This window comes from Apodemus sylvaticus, chromosome 9 (genome assembly GCF_947179515.1).
Source record: "Apodemus sylvaticus chromosome 9, mApoSyl1.1, whole genome shotgun sequence".
Classification (NCBI taxonomy): domain Eukaryota; kingdom Metazoa; phylum Chordata; class Mammalia; order Rodentia; family Muridae; genus Apodemus; species Apodemus sylvaticus.
In genome coordinates, this window is record NC_067480.1 from 93,591,004 (window position 1) to 93,611,699 (window position 20,696).

The window sequence follows — 20,696 nt, forward strand, 5'->3', positions numbered from 1 at the left end:
AATATAATTTTCACAAAAATAAAAAGAAGCTGAGTCACAAGAATACAGAATTCAAAAGCATTTATTGTAAAATTTCATCATATGACAGTCTGGTAATTTTTTTAAGTCAAGTATGTATGGACTTTGACTGCATACCCTTTTAAACCTCAACTTATTTTTAAAGATTTATTTATTTATTTTATGTATATTGACAACATTGTATCTGTACAGATGGTTGTGAGCCATCTTGTGGTTGCTGGGAATTGAACTCAGGACCTCTGCTCACTCCAGGACAGCTCGCTCCAAGCCCAAAGATTTATTTATTATTATATGTAAGCACACTGTAGTTGTCTTTAGACACACCAGAAGAGGGCGTCAGATCTCATTACAGATGGTTGTGTGCCATCATGTGTTTGCTGGGATTTGAACTCAGGATCTTCAGAAGAGCAGTCAACGCTCTTAACCGCTGAGCCATCTCTTCAGCCTTAAATCTCAACTTACAGGACACAGTTTACATGTGTTTTTAAGAAACACATGTTTCTTAATAAGGGAAATTATTACTATTACAATACTATTTGCTAACTCATGCTTATAATTAAGAGTCAAGTCTTTATAAAATGTTTTCACTGACCAATACGCTATTTAAAATTCTTATTTTTAACGTGAAAATCTGTCTTGACTTACCTGTTGCGTGTAACAAACTGGCTTCTACTCTGTGGGGAATTCTTGGTGGTATTTTCATTGATGCACGTATTTGGTAAAAACTAAAAGAACAATAAAATAAGTCATTTTAAAACATATGTTCCCATCTTTATATTCTGTATCTACTAAAATAAAATTCTGGCTCCAATTCTACCAGTTTCTACAGTTCTACCAGTTCCCTGTAACATTTCCCATAGTCCCCTATGAATATTAGCACAGCATGAAACCAGAAAAGAAATCTGATGAACAACAGAAACAGAACAAACAAATACGGTAGCTTTGCTTTACAGCAGTGACGGTGACTAACCTATAGAATTACAAAGTCATCCAAGAACTTCATCATGTACCTTAAGTTTCTTTAAGAGATAATGAAATTGGGCTGACAAACTTGCTGCCACTCCTGATTTCATAAGTTAAGTTCAGTTCCTACAAGCTTCATGGAAGGACAGAACTGATTCACTCATATATGATGTGCAAGCACGTGCACGTACACGCACACCCACACAAATGTTAAAAAGAAAAGAAAATGTTCCCGATTGTGAGTGTGAGAAAGACATCAGATTAATTTAAAATAGCTTTTGAAAACTGGTTTTATGTATGCCTTCAATTCTAGTTTGCAGAAATCAGGAAACTGGTGCAAAAAGAGTTTAAGTTTGAAGCCAGCTGGGCTTTGTACGGCCCTGTCTTAGACAAGCAAACAATAAAAGCCCTTCGTATGATAAACTAGAAGTACTATGTACAGGTGCTGTGTATACGACTCGGGGAGAAAGGGAATGAACAGTGTGGTCCAGCTGTGAGCCCTGTGAGCGTGGAGGATGGCCTGCAGGAGACGGGGTTAGCTAGACCCCAGAAGGAACAGGGAGCATTCCTGCAGTTCCACCAGTCGCTGACAGTTCCTGGCACCTGACGCTTGCTGGGAGCCCATCAATCTGCACTGGGGATGAACCTCTGACGGGCTGCCTATGTTCTAATGCAATAGAAGCAAATGTATAGTTGGCCTTACGGATGCATTGGGAGCACTGAGTGGACTCAGTGGATTAAAAAGAAAAAGCAAATGAAGCTGAGAGAAAGAGTGGGAGAGACAGGAGGATGTAGAGAGGGAGGAGATGGACTAACCAAGGCACACTGCCTACGTGCATAAAAAAAATCAACTAAACTGCATTTGGTTCATCGGTCAAGAATTCAGTTGTTTTCAAGGTGGGAACTACTTTCTTATATATTTTTCCTTTTTTGTTTTAAGACATTTTATCACTCACCGCAATCATTTTAAATTAGATAAAAGCTATAAAATAAAAAATTTCTATTAACACAAGAGTTTGCAAAGTGAGGCAAGCATTAAAACACAAGAATACGCTTGGGACAGTGGCACACACCTGCAATCCCAGCACCCAGGATACAGAGGCACAGAGAGAGGCAGGTAGATTTCTGTGAGTTTGGGGCTAGCTTGGTCTACCTAGACCTAGTGAGTTTCATGACAGCCAAGAATGTATAATGAACCCCACCCCACCCCTGTCCCCCAAAAACAAACCGAGAGAAGGAAAGGCAGGGACACGAAAGGTAGCGACACAGGGACCATGCTCTCAGTGAGCACAGCAAAGCCCGGCTCCCTTCCGATTGTCCTCCTTAAGCCACAGGCTCACTCCTGCTTTTTATGGAGGGCTTCGGATGTATTACTTATGTATGTGAATGACATGAAGAAGGAGCAGGCCTGGGCTCACATCCCAGGCAGAATCAGTCACGACGAGCAGAGGTGTAAGGGCCCTAAGTGGACACAGCAAGCTCCCGAGGAGAGCAGGACTGTGAGAGTACACAGTCTGCTGGCAAGCAAAGACAGCTGAGACTTAAAACCAAATCAGGGGAGACCTTCAAACCAAAGAGCAACGTTTGCGAGGAGCTCTTCAACCTCTCACATGAAGAGCATGGTTAATATTAGGCGAAATATTGTAATTTTTAAGCATAAATATATGACACAAAATCTTATTAAGACTAAACAAATACTAGGTGATATTTCATTTTAAACCACTGAAGCAGTACTATTTGTTAAGTCTCTAACCATAATCTTGTATTTGACAGTTTATACAAAAATGAGCACTTAATATATTCTGGCTAGAAAACACAAAAGCCCACAAGTCTAAAATACATAATTACCCCCCTACACACACACCATAGAATTACAAACATCAAAAAGAGCAGGGTTGGAAGTCTGTGGAGCAAAAGACCCACGGCTGCTGGGAGTACATGGGAATATTGGGTATTCCATCTTGGAGAACAATACGGCAGCTACCCCAAAACTAAAACAACACGATCATATGACCCAATGACTGAAACTCCTATGTGAACCCCATGTTGTAGTATCACTTGAAATGGATAAGCAAGCTAGCTGTCTATCTATGGATGACATAAGAAAATGGACTCCATAAAACGAAATGTATATAGTCTTAAAGGGGACGTGCTGTCATTTGAAGTAACATAAATGGAATGCAAAGGTGTTTTGCTATGTGAAATAATCCATGCACAGCAACTTACATTAACTTAGTTAGACAGTTGAACCTATGACAGTGGCATGTGGAATGCCTGGAGAGACCTGAGAGGTAGAGGGTGTGGGTGTGTGAGTGGTGGTGTGGGTGGGGAGGAACAACTGGGGGAGGATTGTGGGAGTTGGAGTGTGTTGGTCAAAGAATACAAAACTTCAATTACAAAAGAAAATTAAATCCCCATGAAATTGCATATGATGGTAACCACATTAATAATGTATTGCATATTTCAAAATTTCAAAAGAATCTTAAAACTTCTTACCATATGCAAAAAGGCAAGTAGGTGAAGCAGTGGCTAAGCTCACTCCCTTAAACAGTGCTAAAATTTCCTACATCAAAACATTACATGGTATCCTATATGCTACAGTGACTATAATTTTTCTAAAAATATGAAAATGTCCAAATTAGAATACATCAGGGACAACCTATTGGATAGTTGTAAAGGATGGGACATTACCTAAATATTCTTCATCAAAGACAAATGAACTTCAAGGCCTGGTGATACATATCTCTTTAAATGTGGGCCATACAGCCTGTTGTGACACCTCTTTCCTGTACTAAGGCAAAAAAGCCTCTACGTGACAACAAGACGTAGGATGGAATCAGATATATAATCAAATATAACCTGTGAATGTTAATTTTTTGAATAGATAAAAAACAATCTAGTGGTTAAAAGAATGCTGTATTTCTACAATATTTTTCTTGAACTCTTTAAACAGAACTGTATGAGGTAAAAGTGTTTAACACAAGGAGCAGGTGGTAGTGATAACACAGTGGCTTACACTGGCTTACTCCTGAGCCTGACGGCCTGAGCTTGAGAACTGAGACTGCAGGTGGAGAGAGAGCCGACCCCCAGGCTGTCCTCTGACCTCATGTGCATGCTGTAGAACATCTCACATGCAGTGTGGAGAGAGCTGACCCCACAGGCTGTCCTGTGACCTCACATGCATGCTGTAGAATGTCTCACATGCAGTGTGGAGAGAGCTGACCCCACAGGCTGTCCTCTGACCTCACATGCATGCTGTAGAACATCTCACATGCAGTGTGGAGAGAGCTGACCCCACAGGCTGTCCTCTGACCTCACGTGCATGCTGTAGAACGTCTCACATGCAGTGTAGAGAGAGCTGACCCCACAGGCTGTCCTGTGACCTCACATGCATGCTATAGAACATCTCACATGCAGTGTGGAGAGAGCTGACCCCACAGGCTGTCCTCTGACCTCACATGCATGCTGTAGAACGTCTCACATGCAGTGTGGAGAGAGCTGACCCCACAGGCTGTCCTGTGACCTCACATGCATGCTGTAGAACGTCTCACATGCAGTGTAGAGAGAGCTGACCCCACAGGCTGTCCTCTGACCTCACGTGCATGCTGTAGCACATGTCCCACATGCAGACACACATAGCACATCACAAAAAATGGCATTAAAAATGTTGTTACATTCTTGTGTGTGTGTGTGTGTGTGTGTGTGTGTGTATGTTCCTGTATGCCTCTGGCCAATTCTAAGTGCTAAGAAGTCTCTTTGAATGGCTCTTTGGATCCTTGCCTTCTCCGTGAAAACAAGACGTAGGATGAAAATCTGTAAAAGAAAGTTGTGTCTGCCGCGTTGAGGCCATTCCACATCAGCTAGTACTCAGCCAAGCTGTCAGCTGACTGGACTGATGAATGAACCCAGCAAAGATCAGCCAAGCTAAAAGAGCTTAACACAACTATTTAGCTAATACAGCTTTAGGAGCAGAAATACATGTTTGATCCAATGCTATTGTAAGCTCTGTGCTTGCTATTAACTGTTTATAGATATATTACCATGGCAATAAATAAAAAAAAATACACAAATCAATACCTAGGATTGGCACTTGCTATAACAAAATTTTAAAGCACAATGACTCTATGAACAATTTAAATGCTAATTATAAGAAGTAGAAAATAATGAAATTACAGATTAGAAAAATAGTAACTCTTGTTAATGGGATGATAAAATGTTGTTTATAAGAACTTAGGAAGGAATTAGACAATTTCCTAAGAAACTTTGGGAGATGAAAAAGCAATCCTAAATGATTTCTACTAGCTAAGATGGAACAGAAAAAGCTGAAGAAAGAATTAGTCACTTTACATAAGGATCCAGGAAGGTCAGAGGGATTAGGACTTGGGAGTTGGAAAATAAAAATGTTTTGTTTCTGGTCTCCTAAAAGATATTCAGTATAAGATGAATCAAAGATTATATCAAGAATATAAGTGTAAATTTTTCTTCAAAATTCACTGAAAGAATTAAGGTAGGCTGTAAGTAGGCATTCTTAGATTGACAAATGCTTTTTAGGAAGTTTGGAGGCATGACCCAACAGAACTCTGATGCCCAAGTGGTAGTGATTACATCTACAGAGCAAGCACATTTCAAAAACAATTACAGGTATGGGCTTTTAGCGCCTGGACCAAACCATGGCTGTATCAGACATAAATGTGTCTGGCCCATATGCTGAGTCCAAAAAGCCAGCAGCCTGAACTCCTGGCTATGTTCTGTAACTTTCTTAACCAGGAGACTACAGTGGAAGAAATAGCATGCCAATTTACAGGGTCTTGTATAGTGGGTAAATTATTTTTGAGTTCTGTTGTATGAACCAAGTTAGGCTAGCTTACTGACGAATGAGAAGTTACATGAAGCATACCGGAGTAGGAAAAAGCAGAGCAGGCTATTTTTTTTTAAATAACATGGCAAAAATAAGCCAAATCCTCTGAAAAACAAGCTCCTTAAAGCTAGAAAATCTCTTAACTATTCTTAGTTATTTAACACCCACCACTGTGAGGCTAGGCTGGTCCTAGACCTGGTGACAGAGGATATGATCTAACTTCTCTACAAAGATACCTGTAGCCTCACCTCAGACATGAGCCATCAGCACAGCTCTGCCACCCTGATCCCACCCTCTCTTCATCTTTGCCTTTACAAGCAGGCTGATCTTAAAGCAAATTTCCAAAGAAAAGATATGAAAGACTTCCTGCCCTACATTCATCCAATGGGATGTAAGGACAAACAACTCTATGACCCCAAAAAGGTGTGGATCTTAAACCTACATTCCAAAAAATCCAAGAGTTTTTCTTCAGAAAATGGTGACATTTCAGAATATGTGACTCCTCTTCCTTAGGCTTGAACCTCAGTTAAAACATAGCCTCAAGGAAGCAAAGAAAACCAGAAACCTGTGGCCCAGTCGCCTCTTCCCCAGGAAAGGATCTGCTGGTCAAACTATCTGACAACTGATCTACACAGCTTCTAAACTCTCTCATGGTTTTTTACAAATGGTTACACTGCCACAGGAACAGTCTTTTTCTCTGACTGTTGGGCTGGCTAGACCAGTAACAGGTCCAGTTACTTTTTACCAGATTTGGTCCTTTAATTCTTTTGGAATACAGGAAGTGAGTCAGCAGGTTATGGACCTAGCACAGCACAGCACAGCACAGCACAGCACAGCACAGCACAGCACAATGCACACACAGCCCTTCAGTTAACACATGAGCATGCTGTAGATGCCTCTGAACTGCTTGCTGTGCTAATTTCTTTTTGCTACCTTTTTCCTTTGGAAAGTGTTTCCTGTGCAGGCTAGCCTGGAACAGTTATTAACCCAGACTAGCCTTTTGTGCTTGTTTCCCAAGAGCTAGGAATTACATACATGAACCACCATTCTAGGCTACACTTCTATTTCTTCCATGCAACCATCAATTTTACCATATGTGGTGGTTTGCATGAGGATGGCCTCTATAGGCTCACATGTTTGAAATCTCAGTTGTCAGTGGTGGAACCATTTGGAAAGACTTAGGAGGTATGGCCTCATTGGAGGAGGTATGTTACTGGGGAAGGCTTGAGGTTTCAAAAGACTGGGACCAATTCCCAGAGTGTCTGCTTCTTCCTCTCTTTGCCTCCAAACTGAGGATCAAGATGTATGCTCGGCTATTCCTGCAGCCATGCCTTTGCTCTGTTACCAGACTCTGGTTCTCTCAAACTATAAGGCCCAAGTTAAATGGTTTCTTTTATAATGACATTTATTAATGGCATTTTATCAAAGCAATAGAATAACTAACACTCCACATTAACAAGTGTTTTTAGTAATAGTGATAATAATTCTATTCTCACTGGGAAATAACTCAGAATTTTCTCCCAATTAATTTAAGTCTTAATACAAGAAGCCTGTGATTGGACAGGGAAAAGGAAGGCGGAGCTAAGGGTTTCAGGGACAGAGACAGGGACTGGAAGAGAAGAGAAGGAAGGAAGATGGAGGAAGAGAAAGATGATCCAGATTCCACATGGCTAAAATAGCCACGGGTAGCTATGAGTATAATAGATGGATAATTACAAGACTATTTGTCTTATCTAGGTGGGCAATTTATATCAATATCAATTGGCTCTGAGATTATTGTGTGGGTGTCTTGTGAATTGAGAATTCATTGATATAAAGAACTGATAATTATAAGCTTCTAGAGTTTTGATTTACTAGGTTAAGGGGATTTGTGACTACTAGCCACAGAGGGTGGATGGCTGGGAAGGTACAAAAGGCTCTGAGACAGGTGAATCAGAGCTGGGAAGACCACTGCGGCCTGGGGCTAGCCATGGAGGTGATGAGCAGAGACCGACCGCTGGGGCAGAGCAGCTGGGTATGGTGCGGCTTGGTGCCTTTTTTAAATATTTCCCACAACAACTCACTGAATCCTCCTAAACCCACTGTCAAATCATCTCCAGTCACTAAAGCTATCAGAAGCACAGCTTTGCCTTTCCATGACCTTTCTTCTAGAATTCTAAAAACCCTTTAAAAAAAAAACATATTTATGTGGTGATACAAGCCCGTAATAATCCTAGCACTTGGGAGACTGATGAACAAGAACTGTTACGAATTTAAGGTCAGCCAGGACTATGTAGCAAGATCCTATCTCAAAAATTACAAAATAAATTAACTGAATAAATAATATATTCATATTTCTAAGACTTGGCTCTTTCATTTCACCCTTTGTCTATTTAAGTCTTATCTGAATTTTAACCCTATCTTTGACATAGGATAAACAGACAGGAAAAAAAAGGAAGGAACACAAACAGAGGAAGAAGTCTCCCACCCTAGGATCTAGTTGGCTTTTCCTGCTGAAAGTCAAGAAACTTCAGTATAAAGCCAAAATTGCCGTAGAGATAATGCCAGTCATCCTAAGACCTTTCAGACAAAAGTGCTAAAACACACAAGCTGGAGAGCCGGCTCCAGGGTCAGGAGCAGGCAGCGCTCTTGCAGCAGACCCACTGCAGGTCCCTGCTCCTATGTCAGGGCCCACAACCACCGTGACTGCAGCTCCAGGGGACTAGAAGCCATCTTCTGACCTCTGTGAGCCCTGCATGAACATGCACAAACTTACAGACTGACAGAGAGACAGACAAATGCGCACAGAGACACAAACAAATCTTAAACAACAACAACAACAACAACAACAACCCCATGATTACGCAGAGCAAGGGTCTTGGTAACATTGAAGCCCACCGTCTTAGCACTTCTCTCACACCACTGCACCTAAGCAAACACCTCAAATTTTCATCTACAAAAGAAAATTCTTTAAGAAAATAAAAAGTAAATAAGCTCATATAATTTTCCTTAATTTTTAAGCTAAATTTCAAACCTTGCTTAGTCTTTAAACCATGTCGCCCATTACAGGCTTCCCACATATAACTGAGACACAGACTCTGCAATGGCACTGAAATGAGACTTTCTCTTGAGAAGCTCACATCCAGGTCTTGGATATGGACTATAATTTTCGTTAACAATTCTTTGTTTCTCTTAAATGCTGACTCTTGAGAGTATATTCTTCCTTGTCTTAATAAGCTGTATCCTGGCTCACCATGAAATACTTTTCTGCAATGCATCGAGGAGCTGGCTTTCTCTGAATGGAGATCTTTAAGTGGGGAAGGAAATTTCTCAGGCTACATAGCAGTGTTGGGCTGTTTTCCTATTGCTGCTAATATCACTGTAATGACTTTATTAATAGAAAAATGTCCTGCTTGATTTCTATTAAATCTTCGTTATATATGCTTTATATTTCTACTTAGCTCTTTCTTTGTAAGTAGCTTTCCTCCATTATATAATATGCCTATAAACAGTAAAAATGAGATAATACATTTTCATTAAAGCAACCCCTCAATGATCAATACAAAGTCTCAAATATATATTAAATATATTCAGCATTACCACTAAATCCATGTGCATAATCTCCAAATATCTAGTTATATGAAAATACTTAGACTATAATCACGTGAATATATCTCATTATTTTTACATATATGCTAGAATAAAACCTGTAATTAAATTCTTACTATAAAATGCTTACCCTCTTTGGAATAAATCCACATTGTAGAACTTGTTTAGCTCCACGGAGAATTCTACCATTGCTTGAACTTCAGTCATTTTTAATTTATACCCAGAGGACAAATCTGGTAACAGCACCTTAGTGAAAAAGGGAGCGAGGTCATGAGAAGCACAACAGAAATGCTGGCGCAGCTTAATCCAACTAAGCAGAAGCAGAGTCCTGAGGTTACCAACTAGCAGTGCGACTTTTACCACAGGCGTGCTGGTTATGAAGCTTTTCTAACATTTGTTTCCCCCAATGACATCCATATAATAATCCATGAATGGATATTTTTGTTAAATGAAGAAAATATTTCTTAAAGAACAAAGCACTTTTGAATTTTTTTTTTAAAAAAAAAAAACCTCCCTCTCATTATAAAAACCTCAGGCATTCATTTTCATAGAAGTTAAAATAAAGGTACACAAGCAAGTGACAATTAAAATATTCATATACTCATTAAAAACAGTTTCATATGCATTATGTGTGTGTGTGTGTGTGCGTGTGTGTAACTGGTGTAGATGACATTATTTTAACCGTATCTATTTTCCTGTGGTCATGTTGCAGTTTGAAAGACCACCTCGTGTTAGTGTTTCAGTGGTTTCTATTTTCACTATTTAGAGAGATAACAAACATCAATGCAAAGAGCACATATTTTGAAAGGCAAGTTAGAGAAGATAAATGCTTGGAGATAATCTGACATCTCTGCACCTCTTACTAAGGCAAGGGCCCTAACAGCCTTTGTTCCAGGCTATCTCTTCATGGACATCTTGAAAGCCAGCAACAACATCTCACACGAGAGCAAAGAGTAGATCTGCTCCTATTCTACACAATAAAGCCTCCCAAGAGAAAACGGGTGGGTGGACTGTCCGTGACCAGAGTCCTAGGATTCTTTAGCTCAGGATCCTATTCTCTCCTCTCCTCTCCTTCACTCTGCTGCTATGTGATGTCACCTGGCTCTCTAGCCCGACTGCTGGGAGTAGAGCCCACCTTGTCTCTGACTGTTGAGGCCAATGTCTTCTGCCTGCCAACATCACAGCACCATAGCAAGCAGCTCACTAGCAAGCATGGTGAAACCTCTAAGCCTTCACAGGTCTGGAAAAGCTACTGCTCTGAACTTCAGCAAGTGTTCTAACCTAAGGAAGTGCAAAAGACATGCCAGATGCTTACCTCTGCTGATCAGAGCTTCAGTTTACATTATTGAGTAACGAACTTTGTATTTCCAGTTACTGATTCTTGTTGTTAAAAATATATTGTGCCCCCTATGAAAAAGAAACAATAAAATAAAACCACAGATACAAAATGTTTCTTTAAAATACCTATGTTTCTTTACTTAATGTTCACAACTTACACACAGGACTTATATCCTCCTCAAGGCTTGGGAATGCATTATAACATCATCATTAACTAGTCTGTATTTCTATTAAGGATTTGCATATGCAGACTACACCATACAATATCGAGTACTTTCTTAGTTCAGTGGTTCAGAAACACTTCTCAAGAACACCTAAATTATTGGGGACCTATCATAATTTTTAAGATTCAGAATTCATTTAAAATAACTAAGTACTGAGTTTTGTAATTTCATATATCTCATATAGACATGTACATAAAATATACTATTTAAAATAATGACAAAACATTGCCCGACTATGCCATAGTTTTTCTTACAGTTCAAATATTTAGATGAAAAACCTTCTGACTTGAACGTAACTGTGTTAGGTTCCAAAAACATCAAAATGAGGAGCATGTTCACTCTTCACTGTTTTTCTTGTCATGATCATATAGACTGTGCCAAGTCCTAAGGCTAATACTACTACTTTAATCACTTCATCAATTATAATAAGGGTTAATATAGATCACATCAATGTATCTTTAGATAAAAGACTTCCCATTTCATAAAAATGAGGTCAGTTCTTGGTACGAGTGGGCTCAGTAATCGCAAGAAAGCAGGAAGCACAGAGAATAGAGTATAAAGGTACAGTGAGTCTTTAGGACTTCAGTCCCAAGATGTTGTCTTCCTTTCCTATAAAGCACAGATAGCACTCATCTCACAGCAAACAGTAATAGGCCTACTATAGGGACAAGAGATAAATTCTGATCTTTTAAGCCCCTTTCAGTTTGGGATCCCTATTGGGCTTTTCTTATGTAAAGAATTGGGAAGTAGGTACAGTTTTACTAGAACCTTAAAACATATGAATCAATAATTACCAGAAGTAGGGTTCACTTGCAACAAAATCTTAAGATACATGACATTAGCTTACTTACCAGGCAACAAAGACACATACTACAAAATACTGATAAAGTCTCTTTCTTATACTGAGCTAACAACTGATAAAAAGTTTACCTCCAGAACTAGGTATCCCTCTAAATGGAGAGCCCCAGAAAAGTAGCTGAAAAGAATTACAACACTGGTTGTGTTGGTGGCTCTCTTTGGCTCATCTTTGTGAGCAAAGATGGAAGGAAATTAAATGGCAAAAACTGGGGATTGGACTTGGACTCAAGTCCTCCAATACACCAAATCAGAATTCCTTTCTCAAAGGAATTCTAAAGATTCTTGACATTAACAAGTTAACATTAGCTAAGGGTGTTGCCATCCTACAAACTGCCTGTTATTACATATGGTTTAAAAACAATGGCCACGCAAATGAGAGATAAAGCTGAATCTCACTGAAATAACTATTAAAATGAAGCAGGTGTGTCTAAAGGGCAGGCATGTGAGCCACATCCACAAAAGAAGTTCAGTAAGTCACTGACACACAAATAGAATAGAAAAAACCCAAAACACAAAAATCATTTTTTAAAAAATAAATCAGTATTTATCAAAGAAATAACCTGTGACTTTGTAACTTGCAAACTATAGAATCTGTAAAAGTAGGAAGCTATAGATGGTATGAAAACTGTATCCTCCAAAGTAGACAAACTTTCAACCTGAGTGTGAATAATAAGGAGGTTCACACAAGGAAGGATATCCAGATATCCATTAGAAGGCTCCTAATGCAATGGACATCCACGTTCCCATCTTAAGTCAGAACTGCAACATTCCTGCGCTGCCAGGACATGGGAACTCCATCATTCCAGTGTAGCACTGCTCTCAGCTACAAAGTGTTTCCTACTGCTTGTTTTCCCAATTGGGAGTCGTTTTCCTATTCTATTTCTGAGCTCACTGACAAAGTGTAGGAGGCACAAGGGTGGAGCATAAACAGGCGCTTTATTTGTAGGTAACTGGACTTGCAGAACTATCAGTGACCTAGGATTAATGCAACACACAGAGAGTTCCTCCTTTCTTTGGCTCTGGCTTTTCTTTACAGGAGGAAGCCACACTGGCGGTAGGCTATACATGGGCTACTGGGATGGCCAGAGCAGCAGACACTGCATGTCACTTCTTTTTTCCTTTCTAAGCCAAATGGTCACCAAGCCGGAGACTGTTTCTCAATCTCTCTTGACAGCAAGTTACCCTGTCCACGGAATGGGGTCAACTGACTGCACTTTTGGAATATAAACTAAAGTGAAGCATGCAGCAACTAACTTGTTTAAAAGGAAACTCTCTGCCCTTAAGTTCACTTTCCATCATTTTTCTAGGCAAGAATATTTCCCTGACAGTGGTCTAGTTTTGATTACAAAAATTAGGGCAAGTCTCTTTAAACACTGGCAAAAGAAGAGAAGGATTCTGGGCTCCCGAGCGTCCTTTCTGCTCAGTCCTTTCGTCTTATGATTCTTTGATACAGTAATAGACTTAATCTATGCCCTTGTATGCAGATCTTTCATAGCTTCTCTGACCTATCTCTTAGCAGCCCCCCCCTCCAGTCATCCTTAATTCCTTCCTATTTCCCCAGCACAGTAGATGTCCCTGAAGTCCTTGTGTTCATTTCTCTCTGGAGCTCTCCATCCAGCGATGGGCCTGACTCACCCTTTTACCTTCTCTTGGGCTAGACTCAAACACCAGCTTCTCAACTAGACCAGCCTTGGCCAACTATCTATCTGCTTCAGCCACGCCCTATTTGTGCCTAAGCACTTATGTCCCTTTAAAATATTGAAGACTTTACCCACTACCTTTTAAAAACTAGGTCACTGCATAGCCTAGGCTGGCCCTGAATTCTCAATCCTTTTACTTCTTCCTCCAAAAAATTTGATTGTAGACATGAGCTATCAAATCCAGCCTTATTACCCTTTCTTACATCTTAAATATAAGCCTCTGTAAATGTGGGACGTTCTGGTTACTCTATTTACTGGTTCATACTTGTATGTCCAGACACATGGAAGGAACTCAAATTTTAATTTTGGAGAATGTTTAAGATACTAACATTAAATATTTCATAAAGAGAAATTATTATTTTTCTTCTATCTAAAATAAGCCAATCTGGAGGAAGGCGCTATGATATGGATATGTTGAAAACAGGCACTGATGAACACATTCCTTTATTAGTGTATGTTCAGAACTCCCTCTGCTCCAATTCCTACTGTGCTTTTCTCTATATTGTTGCTGTCTCCTTGTCTTAAATCCTTTCCTTTTCACTGAGCAACCTTAAAGAGAAATATACACATATATGTAAAAACGTAAATGAGGCTTCCAAAATCACTGTGACTTTCACTGTCACCCTCAAAAGCACAGGTGTTTATACTTTTACCAATTGTTTAGAGGAAACAAAAGTAACAAAAGAACTAAGAAAAAGGTTAAGGGTGAGAGAAGAAAGATAAATGAGGTCTCTCAGGCTGGAGCATGGCTGTGATTCTCCTGACACAAACCAGCCGTTCCCCATCTATGAAACGCTGCTTGGCCCCATCAATCCTCACTGGCTCTCTGCACGAGGAATTAGACATTTTCTGTCATCTCCAGGCCACCCCTTGGATGGCTCAAAATTCCCAAAAGGAAGCTGGAAGACCTTTTCCCCCTTAAGGTGAAATCCTACTTTTAAATGCTGTTAACTCATTAAAAATCCAGATCAAAAACTTGTCACTGTAAACCAAATTCAAAAAGTGCAAATTCATTCTACGGACTAACATACTGATTTCTAACTTATACAGTTTTACACTACTCACAAGAGAAAATTCTGGTCTTTGAGAACTAACAAAACGGTCTTCTTTCCTTGTACCACAATTACGCATAGGGAATTCTCCAGCACAACCTTTCTGCAGTCACAAGCCATGAGCTTCATAGCCTTTTCAACAGTCTGGGGCTGGCTCAGAGTTCACAGATTTAACCATGGCCCCTGACATTATCAGAATCATCTGACTCATCTGAAACTAAATGGTTTACTCTTGTAGCCCTGGCAAAACAATATAAAACTCAATAATCTGGAGGCCAATCAAACAGAAATCCGTTCTGCACCATTTCCTAAACCACTAGCAGACAGTTCAGCTAAGCAATCTACACATCCCAACCTAGGCGTGGAGCCGCCTCTGCAGCTCAGTGAGAACCCATGCTGAAAGCCCATCCCTACCAAGCAACGCAGAGAAGCAGATAGGAAAAATTACCTTGTAATACCTCAGGAAAAGTAAAGTTTTCTCTCAGTGAAAAGTTGAGTGACGAATCTGAAAGTCATTCTTATTCTTTCTGAAATGCTATGTCCAGCACGGAGATCACAACGAAACTGCCCTAGTGTGCTGAGGAACTAATTTCTTCACTTAATTTCAATCTAACACAGAAGCCATGTAAAATATTTCCCTACTAAGCACAACTTTACTGTGCTGACAGAACTATTTTAAACATTCTATCTTGAGTATTATCATTAGACCTAGGCATGGAAGTATACACCTTTAATCCTTACACTCTGGAGACCGAGGCAGGAGATCTCTCAACTCAACTCAAACAGGACAGGCACCTGCAGCAGGAGTTGATAGGGAGACCATGGAAGGGTGCTGCTTACTGGGTGGCTTCCCATGAACCACTCAGCCTGCTTCCTACAGAACCTGCGACAACCAGCCTAGGGATAGCCACAGTCACAACGGGCCGGGTCCTCCTAATTAAGAAGTACCCAACAGCTGGAGCTTATGGAGGTGGTTTTGTTCAATTGAGATTTCCTTCTTAAAATAACTCTAGTTTGTGTCAAGGTGACATAAAACTATCAAGCACAATATGTCTTTTTAAAAATGTTTAAAACTTTTGATGTATATGTACATATGGGTACTTGTGTAGGGGTGCCCACGGGGCCAGATTTCCAGTGTCTGTGAGCTGCCTGATATAGGTGCTGGCGACCAAATACTAGTCCTCTGCAAGAACACTGTGTAGCCAGTATTCTTAACCACTAAGCCATCTCTCCAGAACTTACTTACTGAATTATCTCAAGTAGAATTCTGGATTAAAATTAACTTTACCTATTCCCCCACTATATTCAGACTTTTTATTTATTTAACATGCAGGAGCACACAGTGACTTGAATGAGGAGGTCAGAGCACAACTTGCAGGGGTGGATTCTTCTACTGTGTGGGTTTCCGGCCAACAGAGTAGGAGCAAGTAAGTATCTTCATCTGCTGAGCCATCTCACCAGCCCTCAAAACTAATTTCACTTGTGCTTACAATACATGGTTACTAGACCATTTTAAACTGCATGCCCTCACAAGCTTATGCTGTACATCAGCCGCTCATACTGAGCTGTATCTTTCAGTGGCTGCTGAAATATGGATATGCTAACTGCCCCGGAAGTAGTATTAAAGTAACAGTAGTACACAGTCCTGCCACGCACAGCTTTTAAGAATGCCAAGATCCCAACTCTCCATCCAAGTAGTTGGGACAGCTATTAGCACTAAAGAACTGCCAAGGGATGAAGCTTGGGAAAACGCAAGAAATGTTCCTAAGTCATCCACACTGATCCTAAATCACTCCCTTAGTGTTTTAGAGTATCATAAATGTGGAAACACTTGAAACTGCAAGGCGAAGCTCAGAAGTTCCCAAGATGACCTGGAGACCACAGAATGAACTGCTCTCACAGAAATGGAAAAGCAGCCTAAACTCTTGTGGTGTAGGATCCCAGACAGCCTTGGGATGTTCTGTTTACCAAGGCAGATGGAAAAGGAGGGGAACAAATTAGAGATGCCACACTCCGTCAGCCCCAGAATACAGCAGCCACAAAAGGGGGAGCCAACAGCTAGTGTCTGACTTCTACTTGTAATTTAGGAACTATAAGACAAATGAGATCAGTGCCCATAATAGTGATAGTCCAAACAATGACACCCAAATGGTATCACTTACAGAAAACAAACAAATTCTTGAAAGGCTCCTTGTTAGCATTTAGTATGTCATTTTCTCCTAAAACAAATACTTTTTCCTCCAGTACTATCTAAAAGTTGACTTTTTCCCATGCTAAATACTGTCTAACATAGTTAAGCTTCCTTTTAAGGAGCTATACTGTTATTAGATCTTCATATTCACTATAGTGACAGGCCCATTATGACAGACAAGCAGATCCACTCACATTGTAATAGGTAACTGGGAACTGAGATCAACAATCGGAAACTATAACCAACAATAGAAGAATATCTAAAATGCACAGTTAAATGCACAGTTAAATTTAAGTATGTCAGAAATAGGATAAGAGATTTTTTAATGAGGTTAGAATGGGGTTACCTCAATGCATCTAATAGCAGTGAATATAAAATCCATGCCAATTTCCTTGGGTTTCTCTAAAGAAATAAATAGGAGGCCTTAAATAGGAGGAAGCCAAGAAGACTTCAGAATGTCGTTTTCTTGTGAGTAACACTAAGTTCTTTTTAATAATCCTGTTTGTATCCCACCAAGCAGTAGAAAGATGGTCCCTACTGGTGGAAGGAATGCTTAGCTTTCCTAAATTTCAATCTAAATTTAGAACTCTACATTTACATAGCTGTTTTAAGTTAATCTTGATCAAGACATAAACCACAGCATACATATACTAAAGATAATCAGCTGGTGACATCTGGATTTTCAGAGTTTGTATTGAGCCTGCTATCCCAAGTATATTCTAGTCATGTGATTAAGTATGCACTGGCTGGCTGATTGTGAATATCTGAGCAAGTCTTATTTCTTAGGTTTGTATCCAGTTCCTTTTCTGGGTGGCTAAGGCCATGACGCCCTACCCATCATTATTAGTTCTTGTTGGGTGAACCATGCTTATTACTGGATCATAGCCTACTCTAAATGGCCCAGCCACCGGGCAAGCACCAGCCTCTAAGGATCACCACCATCCAGAAAGCTTTTTACCATTTACTCAGAATCATGTGCATGGACATACACACTCTCATCAGGAATGCCATTCGCTGACAGGGGTGACTCGCAGCAAAGCTGGGTCGTTCCACTAGAGAGAACAAGTTAAGCAAGGCAAAGTGTCGATCTAGAATTCTTGCTGACACTCCTCTCTTCTCAAAGTAAACTCTGAATGTCACATTTTACCAGACACTTGCACACTGCATGAATTACACAAAATTAAAAGTAGAGAATTAGACTTTCTTCTTTGGGGAAGGGAGAGAAAACAGACCTTTGAGAGGAAAGGGAAGAGTAATTTGACAGACATATTTCTGGAAAGCTTTGTTCTCCGTTGGTGATACCAAATAGAGAGCAAACAGCAGAGTGAAATAAAAGCAAATATAGCCACTTATGACTTGTGCAGCAACTCCTACGCTAGCAGCTTTAATTATGTTATTTGATTTATTTCTCCTATAAGTCTGCAAATTAAGGTTTCCAGGAACACAAAATGTTCCTGTAACTATTCCAAGATCACACAGAAAGGAATTAATGAAAAAAGACATTGCCCATATTTGCACTTACAATACTCTAAAATCCACACTGTAAATAACAATTAATGATCATGAAGCCACAGATAAATGTGCCCAGCAGAGGAAAAACCAGAAACACTAAGGGGAAAAACTACATTTACTAAATTAACTATGTTCAGTCTCCCATGTAATCAACACTATTTCCTATGAAATCCTTAAAGCTCTCCCACCCACTGTCACAAACAAAAGCATACTATGAAGAGATTGGCCCTTCTGGCCTCTTTAAAGTTTGTGTTTATTCAGCTGACTATTAAAAAGAAAATGTATTATTACTAATATTAGAACTGACATTTATGTAAGTAGGCACTCTTTAAAAATCAATGAAAGGAACACTGTTGATATTAGAAAACTGTGTCAATGGCATAAAAAAAAGGACAAATAAAAAATAAAAACTAATAGAAAGCATTAGTTATTCTGAGTTTGTCTGTGTTTCCTTCTGGACATGAGAATGGAGTGAACTATGAGCTTTTCATGTGACAATGGAAAACCCTAACTCCATTATCATTTGGATAATAGGAACACAGGATTTATTAAAACCAGTTCATACAAACTTTGTACGGATACATTAAAGTAGAGGACTTCTAATTCAGTAACATGGCTGCTCTAGCAAGGGATCACATCTCAAGATATGATCCGGTCAGATGGCAGTCATGCCCTGGATGACTGTCTGATCTGGCCGGAACAGACAAGCCCTTAGTACACACCTTCAATCCCTAGTGGTGTAGGTAAGGTTAATTTATAGAAGGAAAGCACCATGTGTGAGAGTGATGTCTATCGAATGGAGGGCAAAGTGATCTTTCAAGAGAAAGATTGCACAGAACAGGCTATGCCCAACTCACACAGGCACAGAGGACCACAGGCTGCTGAAGCGCAGAGGAAGAGAGAACCACCCTGTGGACAGCATGGGACAGAGCCTTTGCATCTGCCCCTATACTGTAAACCTGTAAGACTTCAGAAGGACCTAAGTTACAAAAGCCTATGGAATCACAGTGATCCTCTAATGTCTAGTTCAAGGACCTACTCAACAGTGCTTGAAAACAAACAAACAAACTTTTGTTTTTGTTGTTGTTGTTGTTGTTGGTTATCTCAACAGAAAACAAGACTGAGAACCAGAGTAAAGAACACTACAGTCAGACATACTGCCTTCTTGACATCTGATGATCCCTTGTAGCCACTATCCCACGCCCAACTATGCTATCAGACCTGAATTCTAATTCAGACTCAAATCTGTTTCTCAAAAGAAAATGATTTTGTAAGTCCTACCTGAGACACAATATTCACAAAGTACTACATGTGGAACTTGATGCCTGGTGGATGGCGAGCTAACTGTGTGACTTTTATCATATCCTGTTTGAGAAAATATCTACTCCAAATAATACAGATCAAGTAAAACTGTATTTTTCAAGTGTATAGCCTGACAATATCGTCACTTATAGGACAGACAACTTTAAATGGCAAATGATTAACTCCAATTAAAATCCAATGAAGATCCTTATAAAGGCTGGGGAAATAAACGACTGAAGATTTCAATTAGAAACTTATGGAATTTTTTTTTTTACAGATTTTGTTTCTAACATTTCCCCCCTGTTCACCTGTATGATTTTAAAACTCTTCTATGAGTATTATGTTACTATATAGCAATGTAGTTATGGATTTTACATAGAGGATCTGGGGAGAGCCTGGACTCTCACTCTGTCCACCTGAATTGGGAGCTCCTTTTAAGTCTTAAAGCTGAGTAAGGATGAGGACAGTATGAAAACCTGGAGCTCTCAATTCCCAAAGACAAAAGGTTGTACACGGAGGTAGCTCCCTGATTCTGTTACTGACACAGGAAGAGGGAGCAGCTTCCAAGGCTAACTTACTGGCACCTTGTACACATCAGTGATCCCGTGTGACAGTTGCCACTGTTGTAACAATAATTACGCATGATGCACATGCCTATCATAGTACTACCCGGAGAGGATTCGTTCAATAGGGAGCACCGGTTCTAGGACAGACCAAACTAACTGTTGCTAAAAGACATGAGTAAAACTTATAGAAATGTTGTAAACACCTATTGAGAACCAACTGTATTTGGTGAAACCCAGACTTCTATATTCACAAGAATCTTTAGAAATAATGTCTGTATTATGACGGGTGTGACAGAACTCTATAAAAGGAAATATATGCTACAATTTGCCTAGAACTGTCTCTTGGTTGAGAGATAATTCACAAAGTTGCTTTCATAAAAACAAGAACTGGATAAAAGTTTTACATAGGAGATGCCCTTTAATGACACAGTATACCTGGCACTTTTGTATTTTTCTATTTCTATTAAAGAGGTTAGTTTTTATATTTAGTATGCATGTTAAAAACTGAAAATCCTTAAAATACGCA

At 39.7% G+C, this 20,696-nt stretch overlaps 1 protein-coding gene across 3 annotated transcripts in view; it reads right to left on the reverse strand.

The window, feature by feature from the left end:
- The window catches only part of Fam135a (family with sequence similarity 135 member A), an 86,721-nt gene that overhangs the window by 63,068 nt on the left and 2,957 nt on the right, over window positions 1-20,696 (reverse strand). For all 3 annotated transcript variants that reach the window (XM_052193041.1, XM_052193039.1, XM_052193042.1), the window contains exons 3-5: window positions 10,743-10,834; window positions 9,558-9,673; window positions 664-743 (exon numbers count right to left, since the gene is read on the reverse strand). In XM_052193041.1, coding sequence (XP_052049001.1) covers window positions 664-743; window positions 9,558-9,634 — 157 coding nt within the window. In that variant the 5' untranslated portion in view covers window positions 9,635-9,673; window positions 10,743-10,834. The remainder of the gene's footprint in view (window positions 1-663; window positions 744-9,557; window positions 9,674-10,742; window positions 10,835-20,696) is intronic.